Here is a 13,173-nt window from a genome sequence, read left to right as displayed (position 1 = left end):
AATGAACTTCATTAGGCTGAAGATGATTCCAACAATGTGCAAAGGTTTTCAAGTCAATTACTTTAGGGTCTTATTGCTTTCCTTAAACAGGTCTTCAACATTGCTTTGGTCACAACCCAGAAACCTGAAGGAACCTGAACCAGGAACATTAAGTATAACTGTTGACCATACACAGGTAGCATCTATACAGACATTCCTAGTGAAAATTATAAAACTGACATAATTTCTTTAGTTTGTACCAAGTTCAGAAGACTCAACCACAGAAACAGATGGAATACCTGGTTTTCACTCCAGCCCAGCCAAAAAAGTTGATGTCATAACACTGTTTGCCTTTTAATTTCCAGCCTTGCAAAATTACAAAAATTCATTGTAATGAACTTTGTAATTAATTACAAAGTGAATGATGCCTTGCCAAATACCTAATTTCAAATATGCAATATATACAACACTTCTGCCTACCTCAATGTGAGATTTATGCTTAAAAAACCAATTAACCAGACAAAATCTATTAATAGCTTAAATATTTGGTTGTCTAATCCCATCTACCCATAGAAAGGTGGTTGTCCTTGTTCTTCAGTTTCTTGTGACACAGAAAAAATGTCAGAGATACTTGATCACATCAGTTTTTTTAAGTCTGTATCATAGCATTATGTCAATTTTCCTCTGGTATAAATATTTAAACAGATCTGTAGTAAGCAAAATGTATTTGAACTCTACAGCACTATATATTTGTACACTTTTAAGTACAAATAGAAATGTTTTGAAACACTTCTAAGTTTTCATTAAAAAAATTTAATACTTAACCATTAATGCCTTTGAAAAACCAAAATTAAAGCTTATCAGAACTGTTTGGTTTTCTTTATTCTGTGTTACATGTTAAGTTATATACAACACTAAAAAGAAATGAGACCTTTAACACCATAAGCCAAATTCACAGACACAGGACAAGCCAGCCCCAGATGTCAGTAAAGGCAGAGTAGAGGTACTGATTTCACACAAAGTATTATTAAAAGTACAATAACGTTCACCAGTCTTTTTTTTTTAAATAAAGAGTATAAGTTGGGCATGGAAATTCAAACATAAAGGTGCATATATGTGAGTTTGAAATGAACACTCAAGAAGGGGCAGAACACTGGCTATGATGAATGTGAACACATAGATGAAAAGCATTAAAAACATAGCGAAACTAGATTCAAGTAAAATGAGGGAACAGGACAGTAAGCAACTACAGCAGCTGGGATATCACTATCACTGACAGCAGAGATACCAAATAAGAGTACACAAAAAGAAATCAGAATCAGTGAAAAATGTTTGCTTTTACTTCTGTGAACAGAAGCACATTTTACAATGGCTAAGGTTGATTCTTCTTCTCTCATGTGGAAAAAAAATCAAATGTGGTTAAATGTTCTACACCAAATTTGACTTTCAGTCACATAAACCATTAACATTTCTCTCCATGTTTCAGACATAATTAGGTAAAAAAAGTTTACAATCCAACATTGACATGTCATGGCATTTCTCAAACACATGAGCATTCACGTTCTAAGAAGGGTTATATGCTGCAGATATGGTCTAAATTTTACAGATTATTTGATACAAAATAAGAATTATTGGAAACACCAGTATATGTTATTTTTGTGCTAAATGGTATGACAAACACTTCAAAGGAACAAACAGAGGCTCCAGCTGCCATGAAGTTTTGTTGCTTTTTTTAAAGTCTGCTCACGTCATCAGAGCATTGTCAACCATTTTAATAAAGGAGGATCATTAACTGTAAGGAGTGAAAGTAGGGAAAACACACTTTTTAAGATAAAAAAATGCTATGTTGATACAAATGTGCATAACAATTCTGTAACGTTTCATACCTGTTGGAAGGAGAAAGTCAAAAGGGAACTCACGTGGCTAATCAAATCTGAGAAAGGCAGGCCATACTAAGAAACAGAATAGGGAAAGAAGAATAGTCACAGAAATGGTAACCGAACAAGGGAAAAGGGCACAGGCTATCATCCTCAGAAGGACTGAGTAGACAGGCCTGTGAATGTACAAAGAGACTGGAGATATTTGCTGAGGGTATGTCTGTGTGGAACAGTGAAAGAAAAGGAAGAATTGATACAGAATGCAACAGGAGGCCAAGGGAACAGTTGTTAATAGCGAGACCTGAAGTAATAAAGAACTAAGAAAGATGAATGATTTTGTCAATTGTAGCTTCAATGAAAAAATGTGAAGTATCTATAAAACCAAGGAAACAATGGCAAAGCGTTGAAACTACTGGGATAAAAAGTGGAAGATTTTTAACAAGATTATAGAGCAAGAAGTGGCAAAATTGGTTACAGACAACATATAGATGTTAACAGCAAACATCATTCCAAAACTATCTGCCTCATAAACAGGATGTATCCTCTGCTAAAGATGGAAAGCAAGAGAGAATCACTCCCAAACTGGAAAAGAAACAACAATCCTATACTGGAAAGGCATCCAGCATGTCCCCTTTTAGAGAGAAATAATATCTAAAGCTAGTCCTGGAAAGATTAGGCAAAGGACTGTCTATCAGTCCTCTGAGAACGAGGTAAGAACTTCAAAACCCAATTTACTACACCTATACAAGAAAAGACATGAAAAGATATGCCCTAATAGCACACATCTTCAAGATTTAGTTACTTAGCTGTGAGCTGCAAAAAGGCAGTTCCCTCCCCTTCGGGTTCACAGTCCTGGTGGTTTGTTGGACCAGTCTTCTTAAAATAAATAAGGGAATCTAATCTTTTCTTTCCAAGGATTCTGGGCCCAGCAACATACCAAGTCATGACTAAGCATCTCTAGGTACTAGACTGTCAATTATCCCCGAATCATGCTCATTGACTGCACTGCACTTTCCATGGAATAATTCATCTTAGCCAAGGAGAAAAAATTCATGAAAGTATGAAGCATTCACCAAGCGATATTTTAATTCCATTCAGAAAGAACTAGTCTCCACTACAGCGATCATACCAACGCACTCCAGTACTCTCTGAAACTTAGTGCACCTGGCCAGCATGAAATTTTAATTCAAATCTTCCAGTTGAGTATGAATGCATCCTCAAACCATCTCCTGTTTTGTGTGGAACACGATCCCTCTAGATGTATCTCAGAATGCATTCTGGATCAAGTCCCACAGGTAATACAAGCAGAGAAGAGACTGGTTTATTACTCTCAGTAGGGCTTAGGTGACAATTAGGCACCAGTTTTGTACTGTCGAGATCAAGATGCTGCTGGATACTCTCAAAAATGAAACTAAGTGCTTAGGGATTTGAATTTATAAGGTCCTCAAAGAGAGCTACAAGGAGGATACGAAAACCTGAAGAGGCAATTAGGTGCCTACTTGTGCCACTTAGTCCCTTCATGACTCTAGCAGCCTCATATTCCTCCCCTCCATGTGTTAATATCCAGACAGAGGCATATTTTTCTAAAACATTTACATATTCTGATGAAGATCTTCAGAGTGATTCAAAGCCAAAGAAATTATCACAAATTATCACTAAACCATGAGATTGAATAAAGGAATTGTTTTGCTTTTGATTTGTTTGCAGTGTTACTGTTGTAAAACATTTCTCAAGAGGCTGCTTAAACAAACTTTTTAAATGAAAAAAATAAAATCATCTTGCAATTAAATCCGCACTTGACATCATCACACACTTCTTGTTATGCTGGGTCAACCAATTCATTTTATAATCAAATTCCCCATCTGCAAGACGGGCATAAAACTCACAAGAAATAATTTAGATAAATTACTTAATAACAGAGTGATACTCAGACATTGTGATGAAAGAAAAAAATTATACCTAAAATTAAAGTAATTCAGGCTAGAGAAAAACTGATGATTTACATTGAACATTATTGCATGGGTTTGTTGTTTTTTTTTTTTTTTTAAAGAAACTTTTAGTTAAAAAAAGAGTTGCTGCATTTATCTTAAGTGTGATGCTCCACCTAGACAGGTAATACAGGTGAAGACCAATAAATCTGTGTGCCCCATTTGTCCCCTTCGATTTAACCAAGTCCTCTTGGTTAGAGATTAAGAGACAAAAAAATTCCTATGTTTAAATTTCTAAAAGTTAAAAGGCAAACATAATATGCAACTTGGAGGCAATGTCTGTGTTTAACTGCGATACATTAAATTATATTTAATGAATAAGCTCCCATGAACATATGCTCAAATGAAATATTCACCTAAAACACAACTGGAAGTGTCAGCATGTTATGGACAAAAGGGGTATAGGACCCCATGATGTCAAAATTGAATGTAATAAAAAAAAGTTACAGAAGCTTTCAATTCTCCCAGGTTTCTTTGATAATATTTGTCACTAAAGAATGCACAATGATTTTTATCATCATTTAATTTGCATGACTGTGTAAATACTCTCTATAATTTGACAAGAGCCTCATTAAAAGTTCTCTTACACAACGTATTTATGCCTTCTGTTTCTTTCTGAGCAAATACTGTATCTTTAAAAATGTAAAACTGATTTTTGAAAGCGCTAAATAATTTAATTCCAGGAAGCAATATACAGATCTAGGACTTTGGCTACAACACTACAAACCCACAGGATACTTATTTACCATATTTACAGACTTGTTTCATACATACTTTTTTAAAAAAAAAAAATTATTTTCAGAATAAGAGATTATCACATGTATTTTAAAAATAAGCTTGAGGTCTTTTTTTTCTTAGAAACACTCAGAGCTGTTGGAACTGTATCATTTGGATACTAACCTGCCCTACCACACTAACATCAGAGTGTGAAATTCTACCTGTTCCTTCATTGCTAACATAAATATTGGATGTTGCACAATAACTAGGCTCAATTTTTAAAGTACTAGGAACATTTAAACGATGGTAAACTTGCAGAAACTGATCCATGACTCTTTCTGGTATGTTGATAACATATCACTGATAGTAGGCCCAAACCCACTGTGTCCAAGTTTTATTTTTCTGTGAATAGGGTAAACCCACAAATCATAACCTATTAATGTGCTGATTAATACACCCCAACTCATGCAAAGCCACAGCAATACTACACAGTATTAATAAAAATATTAAGTACTCAGCATATATGTGATGGCTTTATTCAGCACCAGCACAAGGGCTTGGAAACAAACACAGAATGCCATTAAGTAGCTTCAGTAAGAAGTACATATGATAATTAAATGTATTTAGCAACTCAGCACATATATATTTGGTCAAGCAATGCTCTCTTTAACATCAGTAGGCAGTGTCCCCTGCCATGGCATTAAAAGCAGGAATCCACGACAGCATTTTATCATGAACGTGTATTTAACAAGGGCCCCCCCTCCTCCCCCGCCTTAGACGCCGTGCACTAGCAGCGCAGCTCTCCTGGAAACCTAGAGCGCGAGACAGACTTTCCTTAAGTAGCGACAAAAGCTGCGGATTTAGCAATTAATGCCCCATCCCCAGCCCTGATCCTCGCTTCAGCGCCAAGGAGAAGGCGGCCCAGGGCTCTCCTCGCCTCCTCTCACACACCGGCAGCGCGAGGGCCTCCCCTTCCCACAATAGGGGGAAGGCCCAAGGCCTCCTCGGGCGCCGGGGCCCGCTCTCGCCTTCCCTCTCTCCCTCCTCATCAGGCCTCGAGTTCCCTCAGCCCTGGGGCGGCGGCGGCCCCCGGCTCCTCTTACCCTAGAGGCCCGGCTCCCTCTCCCCAGACACCGAGAGGGACCCGCCGAGGCCTCCACCCCTGCCCCACTCTTCCTCCTCCTCTCCTTCCTGCCCCGGGGCCCCCGCTTTCCCTCAGAGCGGGGAGGAGGAGCCGCCGCCGCCGCCGCCTCCTCCTCCCGTCCCAGGCCCCACTCCCTCCCCTGAGGCCCAGCCCGACCCAGCCGCGAGCACCCGGTACCTTGTAGAAGGCCCCGTTGGAGCCCCGCACCTCCACCACCAGCTCCTCCATGTTGTGCCGCGGCGGCTCGGTGCGGGAGACCCAGGCCCGGCGCCTCCTCCCTTCCCTTTCTCTCTCTCGGCGCAGGAGGGGGAAGAGGAGGAGGGGTGTGTGTGCCGGGGCGGGGGAGGGGAAGGGGAATCTCGGTTCACTCCGAGCCCGAGGGGGTGGGGCCGCGCGAGGGGCGGGGGGGAGTGCCGCGGGACGACGACGCCGCGGGGGGGGGGCACAGGGGGACGGCGCCGCGGGGACGCTCCGCGCCTCCGCTCCTCGCCCTCGGCCGCCCGGAAATGAAAGCGAAACGGTCACCGCCGGGCGGCGCGCGGGGGGGGGGGGGGGGGGAGGGGAGGGGGGCGCCCGTTTCGAATGTAAACGCCAAATCCGCGTCACGTGACGGGCCGCGGCGGCGGGGGAGGGCGGGGCGGGAGCTGGCCCCGGCCAGCACGCGCCGCTCGCACACCGCCTAACGCCCGGGCCGCGCGCCGCTCCGCGCCCCTCCCGCGCGCAGCCGCAGCGGCGGGGGGCACTCGAACCCGGCAGTTGCGCTTGAGATCCCGCCTCCCCTCCTGGCGCGCGCCCGAGTGACTGCCCCGCTGGCCAATCAGATTGCGTGCTGCACCGCGCGTTGTGACCAGAGGGGGGCGGGGCGCGCGGCCTGCCGCGCCAGGCCGTCGTGACGGGGGACGGGTTCCGGCGCCCGTGTCTTTACACCGGCCTGCCCGGGGCGGGGTGGAGGTCTGGGCCGAGGGGGGGTACGGGAGGGCGGTGTCGGGGTCCCCCGGGTGAACAAACGGGGTCGAGTAACGGCTCTTGGGAGCGATGGTATTGCGGGGCCCAGGGAGAGGCGGTGGGGATGATGGGGCCGAGGGGGCGTGGGGGCTGCCGGGATGGGATGGGAAGGGAAAGGGAAAGGGAAGGGGAAGGGGAAGGGGAAGGGAAAGGGGAAGGGAAAGGGAAGGAGGAGGCCTGGACCTGTGGGGACCTGGCTCAAGTCCCTCAGGGGCGCTGCGAGGGATGACTGCCAAGGCAGGGGGAAGTAGGCTGAACCATGCAGCAGTCTCTGCCCCCCTGGTTATGGGCAAGAGTGAAGAATAAAATGTGAATTGTGACAGCTTTTAATGAGTTCTCCGCTAATGAATGGTCTGGCCGGTGTGGTTACGCTGAAGACCTGAACACCTCGTAAGGGGTGTAATACAAGATGAACAGACTAGCCGGCCTGGAAGGCTGATGTGCTAGTCCCTCTACCTCTCCATGTGAGAGTTAAGTTGTGTTCAACAAACGTTATAACAAGTTCACCATGTAACACGTGCTATTATTTTAGCTATATTTAAACACTCGCAAGCATTTCAACTCCTAAACTTTTCTGACAGCAAGGTGTAGCACTGCATACGGTTCACCATGGAACCTGGTGGTGAGTGTTTTAAAGAGCTGCTGTAGCCACGATGGAGCATTTACAACTGAAAGTATACTGGCACAAAAGCTGCTTGCTCAGCCTTTCATTAAACCTGCACAAACATTAGCATGATCTTCCTATGTGGTTTTTTTTTTCCTACTATCTACAAAGAATAAGAGAAGCACAAAAACAGTTCTACCGTTACTCTCAAAAATCAAAATTACAATGTATTACCATGGCTGTGATTTCTCTGAATAAGTGTGTGATGCTCTCCTTATGTAAGTCATGGGGTGAAATTCTGCACCTACTGATGACTTTTCAAAACTCTTGAAATCAGTAAGCCTATGATTTCATCTTTCCTCTTGTTTTTTGCATTATTGTGTTTCAAACCTTGCAAATTAGTATTTCTCGGTATGCTACATTTTACATTTAAGCTATGAAAGGGTGTATGGTATTTCTTGTTAGCCACCAAAACTTTTCCGTTCTGTTTATTTTTTTAATGTGCGAGAGATTGAGAGTTGCCTGTAGCAATCGCTGTATGATACGTGTTCACCTGCTTACTGTGATGTTTATTGTATGCATACACAGTATTGAAGTAAATTTAATAGTAAGATTGCTATGCAATGTATCTTGAGGGGAAGGCCTTTGATTCTCTTTTCATCACATTTGGATACTCTTTTCAGCAAATTCTTGAGTGCGATGAAGGGTCAATTTCAGTTTGACAGCCTGCTGTGCCCATTAAACAGGCAGTCAGAGGACTGACTTGCTTGGGGGCGGCAGAGAGTCCAAGAGGACTGAAGGAGGAAAAGTTTAAAGACGAAGAGCAATGACACAAGACTTGTGTATGAATAAAAACACATTGGGGATTAGATCTTACAGAGTCTCCATAAAGAAATTTAGGTAGAATAGACCTCTCCTGTGACTTGTTCATGTTAGAAATACTTTTTTAAAAACTAGAAACTGTATAAATGGTTCAACTCAAAATTTCAACGATCTGCCGGGAGAGATGATGCCCAGCTCTAAGACAAAGTTAGCTGAAGTTTTTTTTGCATTCATTATTTGTCATAATTATTCTCTTGTTAATAAAATAGGTTGCTGTCATGCAGGCAGATTATCTCTGAGCAGACAGAATATAAAGGCGTCTAATTTAGCTCTGACTTCCAGTGATGATTTCACCACTTTCCCTAAGCTAAAAGCTGCTGTATTGTATAATCTTCCCTAATGCTTAACTTAAATTTTCCTTGCCATTGCTTAAATTCAACATTTTTTTTGTCCTCACTAGTGAATGTTCTAATCCTTGTCTATGTAATGAGACAATTTACATATTTCCAGAGCACACTCCCTAGTTTTTCTGCTGATTGACTCTTAACCTTTCCTCTTATTTTCCAAATTACTTACTGTTTTTGCTATTCTACTTTGAACTATCTTCAGACTGAACTGTCCATCCCTTCTGAAATGTGTTCACAAATGAAGTAACTAGTTCTTATGTAGACTTAAACTAGATCCTTTTAAATGTGTCTCTATTTCAAATGCGGTGACACTATAAAAATACATCTCAGTAATTCCATTAAAGTCTTTTAATATTAAAGGTAAAATGTTATTTCATTCAAATGTTAGACTTCACTTTTTATATATAATCCTAGTGTTCAGTTACACTATGCGGTGGCTATGGGATTATAATTCAACCAAAATTCCCCACCCTTCTACCCCCCCGGATTCTTTCATAGTCCTCGACAATCTCACCTCACCTGTTCCAAGTCTTGGGTTTGGTCCTACAGATGCTCAGTGCTTCTATTTCTTACTCAGATCTACACTATTTGGTGTTTGCAGGCTGATCTGCTAACTGGAAGGCGTGTCAGGCACTGTGCATTTGGAATACCTCTTTTCGTCATCAAAATAATTTAAAAGAAAAACAACTTTGACTTTTATTCACTAATGGATTTACTCAAATACTTTCTTAAATATTTGTAGAGAATATAAGAAAAAGGTGTCCTCCCATCTTATCCTCCTTAGGAAAGCTGAAGGACAGAAAGCTAAGGTAAATGGCACTCCTCAGGGCATATCAGAGTCCTGTATCCTTGACCATCGGTACCAGTTTAGCTAATACTATTTCCCTAGGGTTGGTATCTTAGGCGTTCCAGTTCTTTGTCTATTGATCTTCACCAGGAAATGCTAGCTTTGATTCAGTACATTGAAGGAGTGGCCCACTTAAAATGTGGCCATCAGCACCAGCCTTTCAGAACAATACCAACAATCAGAGCCTTTCCCAGCATCATGAATTACTCATTAATTGATTTGTGAAATACCCTTCATATAGACACTGGGGTAAGAGCGACAGGAACAACTGAATATTTTTCCCACCTTGTGCTATTTACCTTAAGGCTTGGTCAGGGACTACAAATAAGAGTTACTCATGAACCATTCTTTTTAAAAGATGGTAATCCAATTAACTATCAAAGTCTCTTAATGGAATTTTATACAATTCTCCTTATTTACACACTCATTTTGGGCTTCAGCTTAGTCTTGCCGAGGTTCATAGGTTTCAAATTTTTATCTGCTGGTTTTCCTTGTGCATCACTTCAGACAGGAGCATCTCCTGGATAGCTTCTTTTCCCCTACATTATGGCTTTTAGTATGTCATACAAGTAATATTTAGGCTTCTGTATTTCCATCTAAGCCTGGTAGTCACAATATACGTATCTTATTTCTGACACTGTATTTGATACTGAGAAAAAAAGACTTTGCATTCATCTGAGATACATAGGATTTTGAGTTATTTCAATTAGGCCAAACAGTTCAGACTGTTGTCTTGTCAGTTTATAGCTGTAGCCAAAAGTTTCAGAGGGCAGGAAACTATCACACTAGTTTAAAGATGGTCAGAGGCTCTTTTCTTGTTGGTTTACAATGTAGTCTCAATAAAGTGCCTTCCAGTAATCTAACTGAAATAGGTCAGCAATTGGAAGAAGCCGTTACAATCGATAGAGAGATAAAGATGAAAAACTGCTTAGACAAGGATGCTTTGTGATTAATCAATAATAGCTGAAGGTTGAATATCATAGAATCGTTTAGGTTGGAAAAGACCTTTAAGATCATCAAGTCCAACTGTTAACCTATCACTGCCAAGTCCACCACTAAACCATGGCCCTAAGCACCATGTCTTTTAAGTACCTCCAGGCATGGTGACTCCACAGCTTCCCTGGGCAGCCTGTTCCAATGCCTGACAACCCTCTCGGTGAAGAAATTTTTCCTAATATCCAATCTAAACCTCCCCTGGTGCAACTTGAGGCTGTTTCCTCTCGTCCTATCACTTGTTACTTGGGAGAAGAGACCGACCCCCACCTCGCTACAACCTCCTTTCAGGTAGTTGTAGAGAGCGATGAGGTCTCCCCTCAGCCTCCTTTTCTCCAGGCTAAACAACCCCAGTTCCCTCAGCCGCTCCTCATAAGCCTTGTTCTCCAGACCCCTCACCAGCCTCGTTGCCCTTCTCTGGACACGCTCCAGCACCTCAACGTCCTTCTTGTAGTGAGGGGCCCAAAACTGAACACAGTAGTCGAGGTGCGGCCTCACCAGTGCTGAGTACAAAGGGACGATCACTTCCCTACTCCTGCTGGCCACACTATTTCTGATACAAGCCAAAATATAACCAAAGTATTGCAGTTTTATTAGCTTGTCCTTGACTAAAGTGATACCCAGAAATGAGATATATACAAATCAAGGTGTAGAACAGCAGGTATTCCCAGAACTTGTGAAGAGAAGCTGAACTAAACCAGGGAAGATTTGCAAATGTTACTGTGTGTGTACAAGAAATCAGATTATGCTATGCCTGTTCATTCAGTTCTTTGAATAGTTAATGTGAACTTTATCTGGGAGTCCCAATAAATACTCTAAAAGGTAGTGTTCACATGGAGAGGCGATGAAAGTATAATCATTACAAAAAGACAAAATCAAATACTGTAAAATGATTAAAACCAAAAATCCTTCATTACATGTGTTGGACTGGGGGGTAATCTTCTTTGATCTTGTAAAAATACATTAGTGAGAAGAGCCAACTGATCTCTAGTGATTTTCTATCATAATTACTTAAGCTGACCTTTGGTTAAACTTGACTGTTTCTTTTATAAGTCATTACTCCACCTTCTCCTCCTTCAAATGTGTAGTTTTCTGTGTAGTAAGTTTGGAATAGATAGGCATCCAAGGTTCATTTTGTCACAGATTCTACTTTAGCGTAGATGCATGTTTCCACTAGTGGTTTACAGTTTCTGTAGTATACTCTATCTTCCTGACCTGAATATGGAAGGAAGCCTGAGAGATTTGTCTACTTTGTGCTGCAGTACAGAAGCTTCCCAGTTTCACAGAGAAGAGTCAAAGAAGGAAACACTGGAATCTAAACTTCAGAAGGTTATTAAACTTCGTAACTTATAAAAATATAATCTTCTAAAAATACCTAAATCTTTTTAAAATACTACCTGGTAACTATCAAGCTCTAGCTTAGTTTGGTCATCCAAAAAACAACTGTCATTGTCATTCAACTCTCCTGTGAAATAATTGTCTTGGTGGGTAACCTCTTTCTTATTTGCTCTGTTATATTATTTGTTGGAATAATGGGTGTAATTTTAAATTAATAGTAATTTCTGCATTCTTCCAGGACAATATCTGTATATCCTGCTGTTGATCTACAACTCTCAGTGACACATTTCCTTTTTTCTTTTTGAGTATTAGCAGTCAATTTAAAAACATACCATGTAGCATTTTGCTGCTTAATTATTCAGTTTCATCTCCCACTCATGAGTTTCTATCCATTTCTTTTGTAACCCCACAAATGCATTTATTAGTACATTAAGCCTGCATGTTATTTCATCTGCAGAAGTATATTGGTATTGTAAACAGTCTGTGTTAACAGATGACACTTTCGTTCAGATGTAAAACTGCATGTTAGTTTATTCAGCTATTTTTTTTTATTAATCATTAACCAAATCACATTTGAGATGAAAGTGAAAAGGTTCCCTGAATTATGTGGGTCTTGAAAATGGATGAGTTAAAACAGAAAAACATCAGAGAAAACTTGGAGTACAACTGGTTAGAATGCAATGCAAGAGAAATGTTCTATTCTTTTCATGTGGTCAGACAGCATTCGTAACCATAAACATACAGACGGTCCCCCTACAATATGCATGCTGGATGGCTATGTATGAATACTGCATGGTAATCCATACAGTAGTCCTCATTTCAGTTAAGTGAGTTTTAGTATGAACATATAGCATTAAATAATAGTTTAAGCCTCTGGAAGCTATAAGCCTTAATCTTCTATGATCCTCATGAGTTACGGCATTAATGTTGCCATTTAGAAAAGAAAAGATTGGTGCATTAGGAGTTAACTCACCAGGGATGGATTTGGTTCATAGACTTTAGAATCGTATCCAAAAGTTACTGGTGTCAAAATGGCTGTGATTCACTTGACCAACCTGAGAGTGAGGCAAGTACAGCCCTGTGACAGTTCAGTGGCCATAAGCAGAACCTTAGATAACAATTCAGATGAAGACAGCTACGCTGCAGACATCTACACTTAGTTAGATGAATTCCACATTATGAGCCTTCACTGAGTTTTCAACCAGCTACTGTATATTTGTTAAAGGGCAGTATTCATCAGCATCAATGTCAAAGATGGAACTCATGAGCTCGTAGGGTCTACATTTCTAGTCAATCTAGAACATAATTTGTACAGTAGATAGCTATTTCTAGAATATTTCACATCTAACGCAGAATGCAAGCGTGTTTTTCTAGCACCCATGGTAAATCAATTGAGCAATCATCAGGTAGCGATTTTTAGCAGTGCATTCGTTCCCGTTGTGCATATGAGCA

At 41.2% G+C, this 13,173-nt stretch overlaps 1 protein-coding gene across 3 annotated transcripts in view; it reads right to left on the bottom strand.

Moving 5' to 3' along the window:
• Nucleotides 1-6,064, bottom strand: part of FMR1 (fragile X messenger ribonucleoprotein 1) — a 35,172-nt gene extending 29,108 nt beyond the window's left edge. For all 3 annotated transcript variants that reach the window (XM_076347214.1, XM_076347216.1, XM_076347218.1), the window contains exon 1: nt 5,883-6,064. In XM_076347214.1, coding sequence (XP_076203329.1) covers nt 5,883-5,933 — 51 coding nt within the window. In that variant the 5' untranslated portion in view covers nt 5,934-6,064. The remainder of the gene's footprint in view (nt 1-5,882) is intronic.
• Between the last annotated feature and the right edge of the window lie 7,109 nt (nt 6,065-13,173).

Source organism: Aptenodytes patagonicus, chromosome 9 (genome assembly GCF_965638725.1).
Source record: "Aptenodytes patagonicus chromosome 9, bAptPat1.pri.cur, whole genome shotgun sequence".
NCBI classification, from domain to species: domain Eukaryota; kingdom Metazoa; phylum Chordata; class Aves; order Sphenisciformes; family Spheniscidae; genus Aptenodytes; species Aptenodytes patagonicus.
Note: the sequence above shows the minus strand (reverse complement) of the source record. Positions and strands in the feature narration are given on the sequence as shown.